Source organism: Arvicanthis niloticus, chromosome 12 (genome assembly GCF_011762505.2).
Source record: "Arvicanthis niloticus isolate mArvNil1 chromosome 12, mArvNil1.pat.X, whole genome shotgun sequence".
Lineage (NCBI taxonomy): Eukaryota > Metazoa > Chordata > Mammalia > Rodentia > Muridae > Arvicanthis > Arvicanthis niloticus.
Genome location: NC_047669.1, coordinates 24,874,922 through 24,896,386, shown reverse-complemented (window position 1 = coordinate 24,896,386; position 21,465 = coordinate 24,874,922). Strand labels below are relative to the sequence as shown.

The 21,465-nt window shown below is 43.4% G+C and overlaps 1 protein-coding gene across 3 annotated transcripts in view; it reads left to right on the top strand.

The window, feature by feature from the left end:
* Positions 1 to 5,386: 5,386 nt before the first annotated feature.
* Positions 5,387 to 21,465, top strand: part of Cfap91 (cilia and flagella associated protein 91) — a 42,129-nt gene continuing 26,050 nt past the window's right edge. Inside the window, exons 1-9 of one of the 3 annotated variants that reach the window (XM_076942913.1) lie at positions 5,392 to 5,580; positions 6,332 to 6,433; positions 10,274 to 10,350; positions 11,047 to 11,204; positions 12,391 to 12,474; positions 14,254 to 14,310; positions 14,708 to 14,889; positions 17,062 to 17,239; positions 21,195 to 21,352. In XM_076942913.1, coding sequence (XP_076799028.1) covers positions 5,460 to 5,580; positions 6,332 to 6,433; positions 10,274 to 10,350; positions 11,047 to 11,204; positions 12,391 to 12,474; positions 14,254 to 14,310; positions 14,708 to 14,889; positions 17,062 to 17,239; positions 21,195 to 21,352 — 1,117 coding nt within the window. In that variant the 5' untranslated portion in view covers positions 5,392 to 5,459. Of the gene's footprint in view, positions 5,581 to 6,331; positions 6,434 to 10,273; positions 10,351 to 11,046; positions 11,205 to 12,390; positions 12,475 to 14,253; positions 14,311 to 14,707; positions 14,890 to 17,061; positions 17,240 to 21,194; positions 21,353 to 21,465 lie in introns of all 3 variants that reach the window. The other 2 variants (XM_034515561.2, XM_076942914.1) reach the window with 2 other exon arrangements.

Here is a 21,465-nt window from a genome sequence, read left to right as displayed (position 1 = left end):
ATCAATTAATAGAATTTAAAAAAGCTTTTCCTGGCATTTCTTAAATTCAAGTAGAAGCAATATAATCTTCAGCACCATAGCTTCCGTGAATAGTGTTGAATGTGAGAGGCATTTAATCTTCAAAACAAACTGAGGTTCAGAAGTGCATATAATTCATTCAGAGCTGCATAGCTCTTACAGTTCCACGTCTCCCCATGTTCTGTTTACTACCCTGTGCAATGTATCTAAAGGCAAAGAACTTTCAGTTTAAAACCACTGACCTGTATTTACTGGTGTTACTACATCTTTTGTGTAGAATAAATGAACAAAGAAGAAAAGGGAGAGAACTGGAAAATGTAAGGATTGTGAGGACTGAGTTTGATACAAATTGTAGACCAAAGGAAGAAGAAAAACTGAAGCCTTTTTTGATAAATTTTGATAAATTTTCCTCCCATTTTTTTTCCCTTTGTGAAGGAAAATTCCTGGCATGAATCACACATTCCTCTGAACTTCCTGTAAGACTGATCGACCGATTAGAACGTTAGAGATGTAGTAAGGGTGGGAGTAGCCAAGTCGTCTTGGAGGAGATTTAGTCCCCACTTAGTGGTCATTTATTGGCCCCTTCTGTGTGTGATCTAACATCTTTGTGAACATTAGGTAAGTCCTTTGGAATGAGGAGCAGACACCCTCCCCCATTTCCCCAGTTCCACCAACCAAGAGGTTGAGAAGATTATCAGATACCATCTGAGGCTATGGCTGAGATTTTTTTTTAACCTTCCTGTGACCTGTCTACTTACTGTTTTTACCATTGTGTGTGGGAAGTGCCTTGATTTATGATTTTTGTTTCTTTCCTATAAAACTACATGGGAGTATTGTATCACCATATTGGAATGTGGGATTTAGGGTAGTGTGAAACTGTTCCCAGACCATAATCACCCATATTTGTTCCCAGAATAAACTGTCTCTTATCCCGTGTGTGTGTGTGTGTGTGTGTGTGTGTGTGTGTGTGTGTGTGTGTGTGTGTGTGTAACTGGTATTGATTACAACAGTCTCCTGTATGATGTCCTTACTAGTGGCAGGCCTCAGGGAAAAGACTCTCTTGCCCCTTGCGTCTTCTAACTAGATGTTTCTGAGACTGTAATAAACCCTTGGCTGTCTCTTGAGCACTATGACCTACAATAGCTGCTTCTTTGAGGTAAAGCAGCCTACTCATGAACAAAATAAAGAGCAATCTGGGAAGGATGAAACACATTTCCAGCACTCAGGAGGCCAAAGCAGGAAGAGACAGAGTTCAAGGCCAGCCTCTGACTCAGAGCAAGGTCCTGTCTTCAAAAACAAACAAAAGATCTCCTAATGGGAAACATTTACTAATTTGTACTCATCAACTTAACTCCTTTTTAAGATGGTCTAACTAACTTATACACGTGGGTTGCTTTTTCCTTTTGATGAACCAGTAAGCATTAAACTTCACTTTTCTTTCTCAGCCCATGTGCTTGCACACTGAGTTTTATTTTATATTAAGTGGAAATTAAGAGTACAAAACATATACAATTATTTTTCCTATTTATTTTTTTAAATACCATATGACTTTATTTGAGCAATTTTTATTTTAAATACCATATGACTTTATTTGAACGATTTTTTTTTTTTTGAGACAGGGTTTCTCTGTATAGCCCAGGCTGTACTGGAACTCACTCTGTAGACCAGGCTGGCCTCGACTCAGAAATCTGCCTGCCTCTGTCTCCCAAGTGCTGGGATTAAAGGTGTGCACCACCACTGCCTGATTTATTGTTTCCTATTTAATCCCAAGAAAAACATTAATAAGCTATTTCCCTAGAGAAGTGCTACAGTTAGATATTAAACTGAAGGACTTGAGGGATACCTTGGTGGGTAAAGACACTAGTCACCAAGCCTGATGACCCGACCTCAATATCAGGACTCAGATGGTAGCACGAAATTAACAACTCCACATATGTACTGTTGTATAGACACACACACCCCAAAACTTTAAAACTAGAAAATAGGTAACACAGAAAGACTAATAAAAGATAAGAGTAGTAATAAATTTAATACCTTTACTATCCAGTTGTTGTTCCTCAATTTTTATTTTAACTAGCAAATTTACTCTTTTTACCTCTAAGACCTTTGTGGCTAAGGTTGCTAAATCAACAGGCAAGAAACGTGACATAACGGCTTGAGTAGAGTTTGATGCACCAAATAGCAGTTCTGTGAGTGGGATGTAACTCACTACCACAACACACAACTAGGGAACTACCTTTTAACAGTCTTCAGTGATACAGCTGTGTAGTCCTGTGCCAGCTGTGCCTGTGCTTGGTGACGTCACCAAGGATGAGTAGGTGGTTGCTGCTCATACAGAAGGAGTGATATCACATGTTTTGAGAGAATTACAAGGCTTAAATTCTCATCAGTCTGTTTAATGGCTAGCTTCTGTCCTGATTGCAGACTAACTAATTTTACATAGTATTTGTATGTCTGCCTCTGAATTATTTTTTTTTAAAAAAAGCTTTCCAATTCTCCTGGGGAAATGTGTGTGTATGTGTGTGTGTGTGTGTGTGGGTATGGTAGAGTTTTCATGATGAATTTGGACCCCTATAAGAAGAGATTAGTCACTGTCTGTCTCAACGATCCTCTATGAGAACAGAACAGAACAGAACAGAACAGAACAGAACAGAACAGAACAGAACAGAACAAGAAGGCAGCCATCTGCCAGCCATGAAGCCCTGGAGCTTTTACCAGGGTCAAAACTGACCCTTGCCTTTCTTATGTTAGGCATTCCATATCCGTTGTGAGAAATGAATAGTAGTGGTTTAGGCCACATGCACTTAATGACCCATGACACCAAGACATCTGTGTAATATTAATATCACAGGCTGATGGCAGCAAACATTTGCCCCCTGGAGGTTTCCATAGGTCAGGGGTCTTGGCATAGCAGATTGCAATTAAAACTGGTTTCGGTTGTTGATTTATCTAAGGTTCCAGTGGCGGTGACTGTGTTCTTAATTTTACTCGGTATCAGTTTCCTGCTGTTGTACCGGTGAATTCAGTTTTCTGCTGTTGTACCGGTAAGACTTCTTGCTAATTATCAGTGGGAGGCCTCCCCAGCTCTTAGAAACCATTTGCAAGTTTCTTGCAATGTGAGGTTCCCCAACATGATCACTTGTTTCCTCAAAATCACCTATGGAGAGAGTGCAAGATGGGTATTAATGTCTCCTTAAGTTCCTGGTCAGGGAAAATTCCCTCATTTCTATAGTTGTGAATCCATGAATCAAAACTCGGGAATGTAAAAGAATCAGTCACATAACCACTTACTTTCCACCATGGCTTGCAGAGTCTTTTGTCTAACACAGGTCCTAATACTGAAGGAGTTGGTATCATATCAGACTCTGAAGTATGTTCCACTCAAACCTATGGGCTGCATTCAGCCCAGGATAGTCATGAAGGCATCCCAGTCTGAACTTGCTTAAAACATTGAATTTTTAAAAATATTTGATTAGTATTCTGTGTGTGATGGGGGCAGGGATGGTATGTGGATGTCAGGGGACAACTTTGTTTCACTTTTACATGAATTCTGGGAATCAGACTTGAAATCACAGACTTTCATTGTCCACAGTGGCAAGCACCTTTATCTCCAGAGGACCCAACATTAAGGCTTTTTAGTATAAAACAAACAAATAAACAAAAACAAAAAGCCACAAACAAACAAAACAAAAAACAAAACAAAACAAAAACAGCCAAACAAAAAGCCAACTCTCAATTGAGAAAGGGCTAGTGTGTGACCTTTATAGAGAGAAGTGACAAGGCCATGTGGCACTATTACAGGGCTAGACATGCCTGACAGAGCAAGAACACCAAGGGCCCAGGGTCCTGTGGATCACCTTAGGAGATCACCACAGGCTGGCTAATTATCTGAAGATAAACTTACGACACACAGTGTGTGTCGTAGATACAAAACGGAGATAAGTGTTGAAGTACCTTAAGTTTCTGGTCAGGGAAAATTCCCTCATTTCTATAGTTGTGAATCCATGAATCAAAACTCAGGAAAAAAGCCAACCAATTTCCAAAATACAATCTAAAGTGAGATATGATTTTTAAAGCTGTAAAGTTCAAGTTAATTAGAATGTCAGATATGTGGCAGTGCATGCAATCACAGCAGCAACACTAGAGACAAGAAAACGTTATGGTTACAAATTCACAGAGATACACTTGCCTTTGGCTGAGATTAAAGGCATGAACTGCCATGCCCAGCTCATTTCTCTGATTTTGTGTTGCATAAGAAAAGTAATCCAGCGTTTATATCTTTATGATCTGTATTTCAGGATAACCAAGTTGAAATAACTTGTTTATTCTGATAACCTGGATTTCAGGATAAAAAAAGTTTTTTTTTAAATTACAAAGTGCTAGAAACTCACTGTTCTAGAACAAAATGAGGACTTTTTAAAAGAATCTTTAATGGGACAAACTAGCAATAAATAGCATCTTTTATTCAACCATGTAAATTTGAATATGTACAATATGTTTGGATAAAAGAATTAACTTTGTTAATGATAATAGCGATTATTTTTAAATGTATTATTTGGACTAGAGTGTACCTCAGTAGTAGAGTGCTTGTAACTTATGTGAGACCCTATATTCAATTCCCAATGACCCAAAAATGATTAATGAATAAATAAATAAACAATATTATTAGTTTGATACTATGAAATTTCTTTTTAAAAGAAGAATGGATCATGGGCAAAAGCCGACCCACTTTTGCCTCTCTAGTTTTCATTGCTTTTTTTTTTTTTTTTTTTTTTTTTTAAGAAGCAGAGACTATGCATGCACCATAATGCCAAGCGCAGCAGCCTGGAGACAGATTTTCTATTACTGAAGCCAATGTAGTGTTGGTTACTGCTCCAAGGCCCAACATATAGGAAATTGGATTTCTCCACTTTGTGGAAAGCGGCTTTCAGAAATGAAAAGTATCCAATTCTAGCAGATGAAGAAACCTCCCAGGGACTTCTAGAAGAAATTGGCAGCAAGGGCTGTCGCTAGCAAACTGCTCTTGGTTTTCTCAAGTAGCCCTTTCCCCGGCATCTGACGTCAGCTTTATCTGGCGGAATCCATCCATCCCCTAGCCTCCTCTTCCTAGCCCTGCTTCTTTTCATACTAGCATTTCCCCCTGCTCTTGACTACTCCCTTCCAGTAACCAGCTCCTCAAGTCGCCTCACATCTCGCCTCTTCACTCTGCCAGGTTTGTCCGCTCTGCATCCCAAAATCCACTCTGCCACCCCTTTCTGCCTCTTCAAACTGCACTCGAGGCGCTGCCCTTCCCACTGCCCTTTCACTTCCCCGCCCCGCCTCCTGAAACTCGCCCCGCCCCTTATCCCTGCTTGTGTCTGAGGTTGCCATAGCTACGGTGTACACAGCTACCAAGCCTCCCATAGCTGGTTTTCTGCGGGCGGGAGGAAAAGGGCAGCACCATGAGCCACACAGTGACCATCCAGGAGGCCAGGGCCGGCGGTCATAGGATTCCGTACCAGTGCAGAGAACTGTCGAGGGCCAAGGGCAGTTTCGCCAATCGAGTGTACGATTTCCTGTACGGTAAGAACTGCCCACTCCTCCCGAGGCTAATGTGACCGGGTAGAGGTGTGGCTGGCGTGTTAAAAAACTAGCTCCAGGACAAACCCTTTGGTTCTGGACCGCATTGGTGGGAGCCCCGAGTCCTAGCATGCAGTGGGCCATGAGCTCTGCAGCACTTCGGAAGTACTCAGCTTCTCCAAGTACCAGACTGAGGTGGGGGTGGGGGTCACCCCTTCCCCCACTCCCCCCCCCCAATTTATCTTCTTGAAACCTAGTCTGGTTTCATTCATTCAAGTGCGTGTTCATAAAAGTGTGAAGTGCCCACATTCAAATACACATGTCCAGTGAAAACGATTTTCCTGCCCCTCGGTTCTGACAAATCCAAATTTGGCACTCTGGGTAAAGAGGTTCCAGTTTGCTTCAAGGTTGTTTTCAGTGGTTCTCTTCCTCCTCCTCCTCCTCCTTCTCCTCCTCCTCCTCCTCCTCCTCCTCCTCCTCCTCCTCCTCTTTCTTTATTAATCAAAACATTGTTGATAAACTCAGCGCACTGGTTCCCCTAGGACCAATTAAACTCGAGTTTACATTATGCCTTGATTTTCCATTTGTTGTCTTTTTCTCCAGACCTTAAGTTCTGGGTCACACATGTTTGTCATCCTCTTGAGACTATTACAGTATCATACACAATATTATGTATAAAAGTGTTAATTAGATTACTGGATTTACTACTACAACAAGTGCAACCGTTTCTTTTTCTGATTTTTGCTCTCTGTAGAACCAGGCTGTCACCTGAACCCAGCATTATTTTCAGCTTTATGGTATTTCCTTTGGATCTCCAGACTCTCTTCTGAAGACCCACTTCCTTGGATTGGGCTATGTAATTACTGATTGCATGCTTTCTTAGGGTCTCTATTGCTGGGACAAAACACCATGACCAAAAAACAAGTTGGGAAGAAAAGGGTTTATTCAGCTTACACTTCTACATTACTGTTCATCACTAAAGGAAGTCAGGACTGGAACTCAAGCAGAGCAGGAGACTGGAGACAGAAACTGATGCGGAGGCCTTGGACAGTGTTGCTTATTCAACATGGCCTGCTCAGCCTGCTTTCTTATAGAACACAGGACCACCAGCCCAGGGATGGCCCCACCCACCATGGACTGTGCCCTCCCCCATTGATCACTAATTGAGAAAAGGCCTTCCATCTGGATCTCATGGAGGCATTCTCTGAACTGAGGCTCCTTCCTTTCTGATGACTCTAAACTTGTGTCAAGTTGACACACAAAAAACCAGCCAGTACAATACTTCTGTCTTAGGGTTTTATTGTTGTGAAGAGACACCATGACAGGGCAACTCTTATAAAGGAAAACATTTTATTGAGGCTGGCTTACAGTTTCAGAGGTTCAGTTCAACGTCGTTATGGCAGGAAGCATGGCGGCATCCAGGCTGATATGGTGCTGGGGACAGAGCATCTTGATCCACAGGCTACAGGGAGAGACTATGTGCTACACTGGGTGGAGCTTGAGCATCGGGACCTCAAAGCCCACCTACAAAGTGACACACTTCCTCCAATAAGGCCACACCTACTCCAACCAGGCCACGAGTCCTAATAATTCCACTCCCTATGGGCCAAGGATTCACACACATGAGCCTATGGAGGCCATACTTATTCAAACCACTGCACATGTTCTGCCCAGTGGTCTACTTTGTTTTTTCTTGGTTTCCTCTTATGAAATAAATCTAGTAAATGTTTGGCCAGGGTATTTGTGTCCCTTGAGAAAAAACTACTTGGGAAATGAAATTTCTCTCTCTGAAAGCCACTTATAAATTTAGTGTCACATTGGTTGATTTTTTTTTTTTTCCAAGACAGGGTTTCTCTTTGTAGCCCTGGCTGTCCTGGAACTCACTCTGTAGACCAGGCTGGCCTCGAACTGGTTGATTTTTTAAAAAAAGTTATTTATTTATTTATTTATTTATTTATTTAATGTGCATGAGTGTTTGCCTGCATGTCTGTCTGTACATGTACCACATGTGTGCCTGGTACTCTTGGATGTCAGAAAAGAGCACCACATTCCCTGGAACTAGAGTTACAGATGGTTGTGAACCACCTTGTGGGTGCTGGGAATTGAACCCACGTCTTCTGCTAACAGCTAGAACAACAAGTTCTCTGAAGAGCTGAGCCGTCTCTCAGCATCACATGGGATGATTTTAATAGATAATACACTCAGTCAACAGTGCCCTTCATCATTAAAGATGTACCCAGTGATCAGGTACTTACAGTAGTGAAGTAATCATTTGTTGACTGTTGGAGAGATAACTTGGGCCCATCATCCACACAGTCTGTGTAAATCTAAGGGATAAATTCTAAAGATGGCCGATCTTATTTATTTCTTAATGGAGAATATTTTCTTACCACGTCTACAATTCTCAGGGTGTCATGCTGTTTGCATCTCCCGAGTGCACTGAACATGGAAAACGGTGGATAAATGTATCCACCCTCTGACTGTGTGTGGTGGGAGACGGGCAGAAATCAATACTGGATGCCCTCCTCAATTACTCTCCAGCTTATATTTTAAACCATAGAGCTCATTGATACTGCTAGACAGGCCGACAGAAGCCCCAGGGATCCTCCTGCCCCTCCCTCCCCAGTCCTGGGAGTACACGTATGCAGGCTGCTGTGCTGCTTTTTATATGCATTCTGGGGCTTTGAACTCATGTCTTCATGCTTGTTCGGTAAGCAGTTCAGTGAGTGATCCATCTACCCAGCACTGTTAAATGTGTTCTTTTAACTGGAAATAGGTGCAGTGTTTATAAATAAGATTCCTCGCCTTAAAGCATTTTTTAGATGACTCGGGTCACAAAAGAAGTCCATTCGTAGGAAAAAAGAAAGAATATCTAGTGTCACATGACAGGCTTCTTGTCCTCATTCCACTTCCATAAGCTAACTTGGAATTCACAGGAAAGAAACACATCTAATAGATTCCTTGGTAAATGGAGGAAGGTATCCAGGATATTCAGGATGAAGGATGAAGGGATGGAGGACACGAAGGAAGCAAGGCCTTCTAAACACAGGAGGACTGACGCACATATGAAGTCGCAGAGACTGTGGCAGCGTGCACAGGGCGGCACAGGTTTAAGCCAGATGGGGTCCATAGTTGTTACAGTTAGGCAATGTCTAAGCTCTCTAGGTTGCTTTTCAGTTAAGAAATTGCAAGCCAGGCACACTGGCACTTGCCTCTAGTCTCTTCCTCAGAAGGCAGAGGCAGGAAGATCTCTGGCAGTCAGGAGTTCAAGGCTAGCCTGGAAAACATAACAAGACTCACTGTTGAAAATGAGAGAAGCCAGTAAGGTTGCTCAGTAGTAGATAAGGGCCTGATGACCTGGATTTCCTGCCTAGAACTTACTCTATTGCAGGAGAGAACTGGCTCCTGCAAGTTGTCCTTCGGCGTTTGCACATGAGCGCTGCCAGATGAGCAAATACAAAACAAATCGTGTTTAAAATGTGCGACAGTGAGAAAGAGCTCGTGGGAGTAACCAACCAGTATCTGCTTTGATTGAAGCTCACTCCCTGAGTTGGAACCTATCCCCACCACGGCTCAGGTGGCCAAGAACCTGAGACTATATAGGCCATGGACACAGGGGACAATGAAATACTACTGTTCTGCTAAAGGAATGCAACAATAAAATGACTTCTAATTACATTCTGCTCTAGCCATGTGTCAGCGTCTTGCCCAGCCATCATCAGAGAAGCTTCCACCTGAAGTAGATGGGACCAAATACAAAGACCCACAACTGAACAGTGTACAGAGAATGACCTTGGAACATCCAGTCCTAAATGGGACTCCATCAAACTCTTCCCCTCAGGGGTCAGGGATCCCTGCTGAAGAGGAGGCAGAGATATTGTAAGAGCCAGAAGGGATGGAGGACACGAAGGAAACAAGGCCTTCTAAACACAGGAGGACTGACGCACATATGAACTCGCAGAGACTGTGGCAGCCTGCACAGGGTGGCACAGGTCTAAGCCAGATGGGGTCCCAGTGCTGAGAGGGGAAGTGGAAATAAGCCCTATCTATCCCTAGCACAGAAACTATCTCCAATTGGTCTCCACTCACAAAGGGAAAATAATTATCTCCAACTGAAGGCTTCACGTCCAGCAGTAATGGCCGACACAGAGTGAACTCCACGGCATTTTTGAATGTTCTCTGATACATAATGCTTTGTCAGGAATTGTTTTTTAACCTTACAGATCTTTTGCATATATATCATGGTTTCCATTTTTGTGTTTTTATGGGATTTCTGTGAAAGCAACATGTGTGTCCCTGCCTCTGCATTTTCTTCCTTTGGGTCTTTTTCTTCTGTTTGTTTGTTTTATATTATCACAGGTTGCTTGATTTTTATCTTATTTTATTATCATTTTTAGATTCCTGTTTGTTTTCTAGACACACACATACACACACACACACACACACACACAGAGAGAGAGAGAGAGAGAGAGAGAGAGAGAGAGCGAGGGAGAGAGGGGGGATTTGGATGAGAGGGGAGAAGAGAAAGATGAAAGATCTAGAGAAGTTTGGAGAGGGAAAGCTAATCAGATTGTATTGTATAAAATATCTATTTTTAAAAAAATAGAAAAATGCATAAAAATGAGAGAGATAAATGAGAGAGTCACATTCTATCCCCAGCAAACATACTTTATTCTGTCATTTTACTGCTTTACAGATCCGTTATTTATTGTGTCCAGTGAGCGAGACCATGCACAGGCAAATATTCAAGCCACCCTGGTTCGAAGCAGACTGGTAAGTCTAATTCATCTCCTAACACAACCCAACCAATCCGAATCATCTGGTTTGGCTACTCACTAATCAGAAGGACTAATCAGGATTTGGGGGACTGTAGGAATTACCGTACTGTGATCACCGGGGACCAGGCCTGTTAGTACATGTAGCTCATTTCAAGGATTCAGTAATAGTGAACAAGGAACCCATACACGGGCTGGAGAGATGGCCTAAGGTTAAGGACGCTTGCTCCTCTTGCAAAAGGATGGGAATTCAGTTTCCAAGACCCAGGTCTGGTAACTCAAAACTGAGTTGCTCATAACTGCATTTCTGGAGGTTTGGATGACCTTTACTGACTTCTGTGGGGACCTGGATTAGCACGCACGCACGCACGCACGCACGCACGCACGCACGCACGCACGCACGCAGGAGCCCATAAACTGAGTCGATGGAAATTAAGTATGCACCGATGTTAGAGAATTTAAGGGTTGGCAAAGCATATGTAGCACAGAATAACACAGCCCCAGCGCCTGCCACAGAGCTGCCATTGTTGCCAGCTTTTTGAGTATCCTCATAGAATAGTGTGCGCGTGTACAAGTAACTCCTCCTCTGCTGCTACATACGTTGTCTGTACTTTTGGAAAAACTTACAATATGATTCGTATTAGACCATACAATTTTGACCTTTCCCCCCTCTGCCTCCCGTTCCTAACACCAGAAAAAAGTCCCCAACTTTCAGTCCATGTTCAGTAACCTGTTTCATCATCCAAGATACTCTATGTACTGGAACAAGTCAGACCCCGTCCCATCACATGTCACTCGAGAATGGAGGAGACAAGACGCCAAACACAAAGAAGTTCTCCGGCTTCATGCTGTGTATGTACCAGGGGGTTCCTGCTCTTAAACATAGTCATGTTTTTAATGAATATATTGATATATTAAAGAATCAATTACTCTGCATGGTTTGAAATTTTACAGCTGTGATGTAAATCCCTTTTCTAAAACAGAGCTGATCAAGAAGTAATGGCTATGCCTTTGGTCCGTTTCGTCTAGCTGAGCTGCCTTGTCTGGCCTCAGTGGGAGAGGACACACTAAGTCCTGCTGTGACTTAATGTGCCAGGGCATGTTGGTGCCCAGATTGGGAGGCACCCTTTCTCTGCAGAGAATGGAAGGGGGAAACGGGAGGGGGAAAGAAGGTGGGACTGGGAGGAAAGGATGGGGGGGCTGTGAATTATTCACTGTAAAGCGAATTAATAAATTAATGAAAAAAGAAGCAATGGCTATATATGTATATAAACATAAATATATATATATATATAAATGTATAACCGTTACTGCTTAATATATATAACCATATAACAGTTAATATCATAATATAATATATATCATATAGTATATTGCTGTAATACAATATATATAATTACATATAATTATATCATAGTATTACATATATCATAATATTGTTACACATGCTTATATTATATATATATATATGTTATATATTATATATATTGTATATGATAAATAAGTGTATATTTAACCATATAGATAACTATATAACTATATTTATATAGCTAAAAGTTCTCAGAAGGTTGGAATGCATATTTATGTGTATGTTAAAGGATGACTTGCCACCAAAGATAGGGCTGTTGGTTCTTTGGTTCACCTCAGGAATTGCAGCTGGTCTTTTCTGCTAGAACTTTAACTATGATTGGTTTTTTGTTGTTCTTTTGTTTTGTTTTTGAGACTTACAAGTAAAGCACCTTCAAAACTAATTCTATCTAAATCTTGATTATTTAAATGACTTCTAAGCCATGGCAAGTTAATAATTATAATGCCAGAAAGGGCATAAAATCATCCTTTGAAACTCTGTTATTTTCATTAAGAGTGGCAATGTTTTTTATTTGGGATTTTATAAACCTCCTCACTTCCCAGTTCCAATGATTGTATCTAGTCTAAGATGCAGGACAGCTAAATATTCTCTCTGTCCCTCCTGCAACACATACAAACATGACATGTAGGGTTCACCTCAACTTGAATATCTTTCTCTGCTTCATTTTAGAGCAGATACCTCTTTCCAGATGCCTAAGGAAAAGTACGAAGATCCGGATGTTTCTGGAAAGAACCGCTATAAGTTCTTTGACAGGTAGAAAGTAAAGAGTAATAAATGTCTGAGCCCCGGGACTGTTGGGGGAGGTCCTCGTGGTGGGGGCAGGGGTTGCACTGTTTAAGTAGCTGCAGCATGTCAGCCATCATGTTACCTCTTTACTTGAATGTTACTTAATTAACTTTCACAACAGACATATCACAGAGGGTGTATGAGGTACCATGGCAACAAAGGATACATAGTTGATAAGAAAACAGAGTTATCAAATGAAGCCAGATATAACATGTATCTTGAGATCACAGTACAGGGAAATTACTAAATGTGTCAAATGGACAATACTTGTGAATGCTGCTTGAACCCAGTCAAAGGATTTCCTGGATTTCATTTGTGACTCATACTCCTGTGGTGATCGCATACTCAAGGCAGACTAATCCCAAAGGAGGATTTCCTCGCCAATCTTGGGTTAGAAAATAATCTTGATACCACATTTGAATAAGCATCCTTTCAAGCGTGAATTTGTGATCTACACTCTGATGTATAAATGTGGGCCTGTGGTGCCTGCATGTGGGTGTGGGTTCTGTTTGGCTGAGTTGTGGTTCCTCCATGTCTGCCGCCCCAGGCAGCTGGAACCTCGGCTCAGAGGGCGGAAGCTCGGGAATTTGACTGAGTTCACTCCACGAGGCACTGGAGGGACTTCGGGCTATGGGAAGTTGCAGAACTCTGCTCTGGGTTGGGGGGAGATCTCAGTCTGAGGTCCCACAGGGAGCCAAGGTGGCTGACCAGAGACCATCTGGTCTCAGCCCTTGGTGACTCGCTTGGCTGGGTCATGGGCTGGCTCAGCTAGCTTGCTTGAGTTGACGGCCTGGCCTTCGTGGCTGGAATGTAGAAAAGTCTTCCAGCAGGAGATTAGACAGAGGCTCTATGGTCCCCCACAGTGGGCCCCAAGTACTAGAGGAAGTCCATGGTTTTAAAAGCATTATTGTCATCACGGAAAGTGGATGAAGCTGTACCTGGTGTCCTCAGGGTAGCCCGAGGTTAAATACCTTTTGTGGGTAGGAGGAGGGTCTTTGAAGGAATGCTTAATTGGCTACATCCTCTGGCCTTTAGGTATCTCATTAATATGGAGATCTCTTGAGGCTCTGCAGCCTGTAGTCATGCTCTCTACCTGTGCTACAAGACCTAAGACCACAAACCTTTCTTTGGGAGGGGCTGTGGATAAGTGAAAGGAACCAGGGCCCAGGAGCAAGGCCGAACTCCTACCGTCCCATTAGGGTCACTGGGGTTCAAAGCACACTCAACTGGGTACCCCACTGCCTCTCACAGCCCACTGCCCCATATATAAATATTTCCTAATAGAGGTGTTCTGATACTTTTATTTTTCTTTAGAAAAATGTTAACTTCTTAACTAAAGTAGATACAAATTCTTAGGCTCTTGGTGGGAAGGGGGGTTTTTCAGGAAGCCCTTGATTGTTTCAGAAGGTTGCAGGAACTTCAGAAGCTACTGGAGACTAACAAGAATCAGAAGCCTGAGTAGAGAGGTGCTCCCGAGAGTGTGGTTGCACAGGAGCTGCCAGAGTGCACACCTTGGAAGCAGCGCTCCAGATGTGCCCTACACTGGCTGTATCTCCTGGGCCACATCTGGAAATTTACATCTTAATAAGAACATCTCCAGTGATCTTATATACACAAAACTTAGAATATTACCTTTTTTTTTGTTTATTCAAATTCACTTAATTTTAGGGAAGAGTAATTAAAATAAGAAGAAAGTTTTGAGCTGGTGTGAAAACCTCACACGTGTGTTTTCTCCCCCTCCCCCAGGCCCTTCCTGCCATTTCTTCAACAGATGCCGCTCAATGTTGTCTTAGCGTCAACCAAGTAAGTGACTTTATTTCAAAAACCTTAACTCACCTTGATTCACTTCACATTTGCTTCCAGAAGACAGCTCTCCAGGCCAATACTTTTTGAGCTATGGATTGCCAGCCATCATAGGCAGGAGCCTTCCCAGTCCCTCTGGTGGTTTTCTGTATGCCAAGGTCTGGGTATTATTGTTATATGGAATATTAAAACTTACTGTTAATATTTTTAGTGGGTCATGGGTAATATTTAAAAGAATAAGAAGTAACCAAAGCATCATATGTGTGTTGCTGTTTTAATACCCTTTGTTTAGTAAGCATGAATGACTATGTCGCTAGGGATGCAATGGTTTTCACCTGGTTAGGTAGTATTTTAAAGTGTTCACGTTGAGTTTCAGCCTTTACTTTTACCCTTGTAGGATGGGGTCGTTTCTTTTTTCTCCTGAGTCTTCCAAGTATGCAATCATCCCTACCAAGTCCACTGTGGGCACTCAGACTGATTACCGAGATGCAGACGTTCAAACAGATCCATACTCTCCAGAATATGTTGTGTGTCAAGACACCATTCCTGAGCTCTTGACCCTGGCTAATCTGACTTGGGGTGAGTTGGTAATTCTCACTGAGTGTTACAGATAGCAGTGTATACTACTGAGTTCCGGGGAATGACCCACATTCAGGCATTTATGGTTTAAACAGTGAAGCAATAACTCACATATTGGGAGAAAATGTTTGCATAAAAATATCAAGAAGGGGCTAGTCTCTGTCTTTAGAATATACAAGAATGACAAACAATTCAACAGCAAGAAGGCATTGTCTCACTTAAAAATGGGCAATGAGCCTGAATAGACATTTTTCAAAAGAAGACAGTGGCCAGCAGATTATTTAAAAAAAAAAAATGTCATTCCAGAATTCAATGGAGAGATGAAATGAAAGGAGAGTTAGTGTTGTAAGGCAGAAGAAAAAAATATGGGATGAAGTTTAGCCAGCAGCAGCAAAACTAGTTTTATTTGTAGACAATGCTCATTTAAAAGCCTAATAAGGGGCTGGGATGACGACCCAGTGCTTAAGAACACTGACTGATCTTCCAGTGGACCTGGGTTTGACTCCCAGGACCTACATGGTACCTCTTAGTGTGTTGTTGTTAGGGTCTTGGTGTACAACACTGGCTAGCCTAGAACTCACAGAGATCCACTTGTCTCTGCTTCTGAGTGCTGAGATTAAAGGTGTGCACTGTCTCGCTGGCCTTTTATTAGGGTTTGCTTTTATTTTTTAAGACTTATTTATTTATTTTGCATATATGAGTACACTGTAGCTGCCTTCAGACACACCAGAAGAGGGCATCAGATCCCATTACAGATGGTTGTGAGCCACCATGTGTTTTTTGGGAATTGAACTCAGGACCTCTGGAAGAGCAGTCAATGCTCTTAACCACTGAGCCATCTCTCCAGCCCAGGGGTTTGTTTGTTTGGTTGGTTTGGTTTGGTTTGGTTTGGTTTGGTTTGGTTTGGTTTTTTTATCACAATTTTATTTTATGCACATGGATGTTTTCTCTGAATGTATGATATCGCACCACTTACATGTCTAGCACTCTACAGAGCCCAGAAGAGGCCATGTTCCCTGGAATTGAAAGCACAGATGGTTGAGAGGTACCAGAAGAGGGCACTGGATCCCTTAGTGCTCACAGGCAGTTGTGAGCCGCCTGACATAGGTGCTGGGGCCCAAACGTTGGTTCTTCAAGAGCAGCATGCACTCTTTGCTGTTGAGCCATCTTTCCAGGCTCCACTCATTTCTTTAAACATATATATTTCTTCATACATTAAATGAATTGACAGCCCTTGCACTGATGAGGGAATAAGACCTGGAACAAAAGAACAGAGAGTTAAGAAGTAGCTTTTAATATGTGGTAGAAACTTCTTTTGTTAGACTTTTGTGCATAATTATTTTTAAAATGAAAAACTTCAAATATTAAACAGGAAACCCGCATGACACCTATTTCGTTAAGTAATCTTCAGTTTTAGGAAGGTGATGTACCAAGTTGAAGCTGCCTTTAGATCTGCTAGCCACCGAATGTGCAACTGGGTTCCCAAAACCTGTGCCAGAGAAGGCTAAGTTGAGGTAGGTCTCAGCTTGTGTCCCTGAGCCACAAGCTCCACTATAGGAGACAAAATGCAAAGATTATCAGCTAATGGCTATTCATTGTTCTCTTTTAAAGCATATATATCTTTTTAACTTTTAACTTCCATTCAACAAATCCCAATCACTGATATATCACTCCCTCTTCATTTAACATTTTTTTTTGGAAATTTTATTTATTTTAAGTGTGTGGGGTGTCTTGCCTGCATATATATGCCCATGCACTACATGAATGCAGTACTCACAGAGGCCAGAAGAGGGTGTCAGGTCCTCTGGGACTGGAGTTACAGATGGTTTTGAGCTGCTATGTGAGTGCTGAAGGAACCTGTGGAAGATCAGCCACTGAGCCATCTCTCCAGCCCCCTCTTCGCATTTTAGAACTATGGACTTGCCTAGTACAGGACACTCCAAGGTGATTCTTCAGTGGTTACTGAACATGTATGTAACTAAAACAACTTCTGCCTCAGTAAGAGGAGGCATGAAGGCCACAGATGACGATGGTTTTGAAGCATGCAGGCTGCCTTTCCCAGCAGTGTCATGGTGTATCCTAACCCTTGAATTTAGAGCAGGGTTAGGTAGAAGGCATATAAGGGTGGCTTGTGGGTTTCCCTATGTTTCTGAGCTGTGACATCCCTTGCAGGCCGAGGTCTCCCAGCAGGACAAGCTGAGGTGGAAATGATAGAGCGGGCCCGGGAGAAGCGAGCCTGGGAAGCCACTCTGCCCCCACTGAGTGACAGCTTGCAGGCCGAGAAGAGGAGGAAGATGATGAATGCTATGGAGAGGAAGGAGTGGGCCTTCAGAGAAGGGGAGATTGAAAAGTAGGTTCTGGGCTCCTGGACAGCTGTTCATGGGTTGGTGAAAGCAATGTTCGTTCATACTTTGTTCTTTAATTTATTTATTCATTTTGGTTTTTCAAGATAATGTTTCTCTGTGTAGCCTTGGCTATCCTGGAACCCACTCTCTAGACCAAACTGACCTCAAACTCAGAGATCTACCTGTCTCTGCCTTCCGAGTGCTGGGATTAAAGGTGTGTGCCACCACCGCCACCTGGCCACTTTAATAGTTTCTTGTTTGCTTGCTTTTTAATCTGGAAGCATTTCCTCCAAATATGTGTGTTTAAAAACAGTCCTCAACCTCTGTGAAGTTAAACATGAAACCAAAGCACCCTGCTCCAGGGTCTGTCCTGCTCGTCACAGAGTCCCAGCGATTTCTGCAAAGCATCTTAGAGATCCCCCCTGGGTCATTCCCATAACCCCCATGCCTAGGCAAGAGGGCCCTCTCTGCCTCACACGACATCCTCGTAGACAGCCCTCTCATTCCTATCCTCCAAGACTCGCAGGACACCCGAGTTCTAGCCAGAGCTGATGGAGCACTTCTCACGAAAGGCAAATTGTGGAGGCTTTGTCTGTGACAAGATGAGCGTGTACAGCAACAAGCATAAATGGCGTTAGGTCTTGGAACTTCTCCAGTTTTCTATTTTACCTGGTGGTGGTGATGATGATGCTATGATGGTTATTATAGTGTACCACATAAGGCCATTTCCAGCAAGTATATAATTCGTGTTGAGCACATTATCCCGATGTGCTTCTGGTAATGAGGCTGTTGTTGATGTGTGGAAATGAGAGACTTTATTAGAACCAAAGAGTCCTTAACAAGCATGCTAGGAAGGCGTTTGCTGAGGCTGGCCTTTGTTCTAGTTTGTGCTGGGGTCCGAGCTGCTGCACAATGCTATCAGAGCCCTCTGTGCACCAGAGAAGAACCAAGAGAGGACTCGATCTATTGTTGAATTTAAAATGCTTTTTTTCCCCCAATTCCCTTTTGACTAAGCCCGAATCATACTACGTGCAGTCTTGGTAAAAGCTAGAAATTCACTGGATAACAGTGTGTGGCAAGGAGACTCAGTGTCTGTGGTCCGTAGACATTTAAGCTGATTGCCATTCTTCGGAGAGGAATGTGTTTAGTAAAAATGCATTAAAGTGTTTAGAATGTTTTCGGGCAGAGTGATCACTTCACTCTGATTTAAACCTGAAGATGATTTAAACCTGAGGCCAATTTTAATAAACACGCTCCTCTGTGCTGTGAGATAGGAAAGCCCGGGTGAATGCCTGGCTTCTGAGCCTCTCAGGAGCTGCTCATGGCCCGTTGGGACTGAGGTAAAGAGGGAGGGGTCAGAGGATGAGGTAAGAGCCTACCCCCTCCACCAGGCAATAGCAAGCTAACTCTAGAGAGAAGAGCTCTCCTGTTAGAGATGGGAGACTTGGGAAGAGAAGGCATCTGAGAATGCTGCAGGGAGAGCCAGAAGCCACTAATATCAGCAGTGATGAGGAGGAAAGATGCAGAACACTGCACTCAGCACCTTCTCTGTGCACACCATGCTCTGAGAACTTTCTAGAAACCCGTATTCTCGAGCTCACCCACAGCCTACAGAACCAGGAAGTTAGAATCGGCAGTCTGTGTCAGAGCAAACCAGACAGTTCCGTTGTACACTTAAGTTTGCGTGCGTGAACTCATTCAGTGCCCACAACTGCCTTGTGAGAGAGGTACGATTATCTCCATTTTGCTGTGGAAGAAACTGAAGTAAAAGCAAACTGGAGAAGTGACCCTGGCTCAGCCTTGTTCAGTCACTGCCTGTGTAACAGCGGGGTGTGTCTCAGGAAACGCATTGCTACATCATGGGTCCACCACCGCTGAATGACACCACTGAATAAGCCTGGACAGTTACAGGTCACTCTGTGTACGAGGCTGCCACCAGCACAACATGGCAGTGGATTCCTCTTTTTTTTGTTGTTGTTGGGTTTTTTTTTTTTTGTTTTTTGAGACAGGGTTTCTCTGTGTAGTCCTGGCTGTACTGGAACTCACTCTGTAGACCAGGCTGGCCTCAAACTTAGAAATCCACCTGCCTCAGCCTCCCAAGTGCTGGGATTAAAGGCGTGCGCCGCCGCCGCCGCCACCACCGCCTGGCTCAACAAACTTTTAAATAATACAATAAATAGTTAAGAAAAGCCTGGGCGGGAGGCTTAGGCCTGTAAGATCAGCACTCAGCAGGCTAAGGCAGAAGGAGCGGGAGTTCGAGGCCACCCATTGACTGCATATTGAGTTTGAGGTCATCCTGGGTAGGTGAGGTCCTGTCTGTTGATTAATTATTAATTAATAATAAACAAGCAGCATAAATCTGCCAGCCTGCACAGTGGACTGTCACCATTATAAGTGTTCTACATTTACTATGCTTTTACATGGCTGGCTGCCCAGGATGTCTGCTTACAGCAGAATCACCACAAACAGGAATCGTGCACTGAGCTACCGCATTTCAATGGCTGCATTATCACTAAGCAATAGGAATGCGTTCAGCCTCCTTATAATGTTAAGGGTCCACCATGGGAGATAAGACCCATTGTTGGCCCCAGTTCACTGTGTATATCCTTCACTCAAGTAGGCGGGGGGTGCTGTTGTGTGGCTTAATTTTTTTTTTTTTTTAAGATTTATTTATGAGTAGACTGTAGCTGTCTTCAGACACACCAGAAAAGGGCATCCGAACCCATTACAGATGGTTGTGAGATACCATGTGGCTGCTGGGAATTGAACCCAGGACCTCTGGAAGAGCAGTGAACCATTGCTCTTAACCAATGAGCCATCTCTCCAGCCCATGTGCCTTAATTTTACGAGCATCTGGTTCCCCAGAAGCATTTATCACCTGGTCCCCACTATCCCCACTGGTCACCTGGTCTCCTCCACTGTTTGCAACTTAGAGAAGGCCTGAGACACGTCTGTCCTGTCTCTGGCCCCTGTACTCTTGTCCCCAACTTCCCCTTGGTCTTTTCTGGGACAGAATTTCCCTATATGGTCCAGGCTGGCTTTGAACTTGTGCTTTTGTGCATACCACACCAGGCTTCCCAAGACCTTGTGAACCATTTCATCTCCCTGGCTGAGGCTGGATCTCCCCTTCTCCATGTAACAAGCCCACTCTTGTCTTCCTCTTCCCTGTCCCTCTGAGCTCTTATCTTCCTCCTGGCCTGGAACTGATCTTGTATTGTAGGGTTGGCTTGTGAGCCTGAAAGTTAATGAATGAATTTCTAAGTGGGAGCTGGATGCCTTCAGAGCTCTGTTGTGACAAGGAAAAGCTTGAAGCCTTTGGATATGAGACTGAGAGGAGGGAGACTCTTAGCTGGGAGCGCAGGTTGGGAGTGAGCCAGAGACTGAATACAAGAAGCTTCTAGAAGAGGAAGAGTCTTAAAGGGAAGGTCAGAGGCAGGGTTAGACTGGAATGAGCAGGATTTGTTGTTTGTTTTGTTTCGGAAGCCTCAGAAAACAAAAGGGGATTCAAGCCGGCAGATATAATGGTTTAGAAGCAGCTGGGGCACAGCCTGGACATGGCTTGGTGTATAAGCCAGGCAGCACAGGGGAACTCAGGAGAACAGATTTATGAAGGAAAGGGAAGGTTATCAACTGAGTTCCTACCATGTCCAGACCAGTCCCGTTCACAAATCCCTTGTTCTCTAGGTTCAGCGGCTCAGAGAGCTCATCTTTTACCCCATCTGCCTGATCTCTGTCTGTGCTTCAGCTTCTGGACTATGCGCATGCACCCCCCCCCCCCCCCCCCCCAATATAGAGATCTTCTGCTACAGCGGATGTCCGCCCCTCCAACTTGCTTGTTGCATTTTTGCCACAGTGGTCTTTTTAAAGCACGTGAATACGATGCTCACAGGAAGGGCCTGTGCTGGCTCTCAACTAGAACTCTCTGTTTGAGAGAGTAATACTCTGTAATCTGTCTTCAAGACTGCAGGAACTGCGCCTGGAGGTTTTGAAACAGTTGTTGAAGAGGCGTGAGGAGAACCAGAATGAGCTGGACATGAGGCACCTGAACGACCAGTGGTGTAAACTGCAGGAAAGGAAGGAGGCCAAAGTGGCGCAGATCCATCACAAACATGTATCAAGTAATATGTGGTGTGAACAGGCCAGGGAGGGGACCGGGCTTTGGGGCTTTGACCAAGCCTGACTAAACTCGGATGCAATTCTTTGGTCCTGGTGTATTGATAAGGAATGGGAG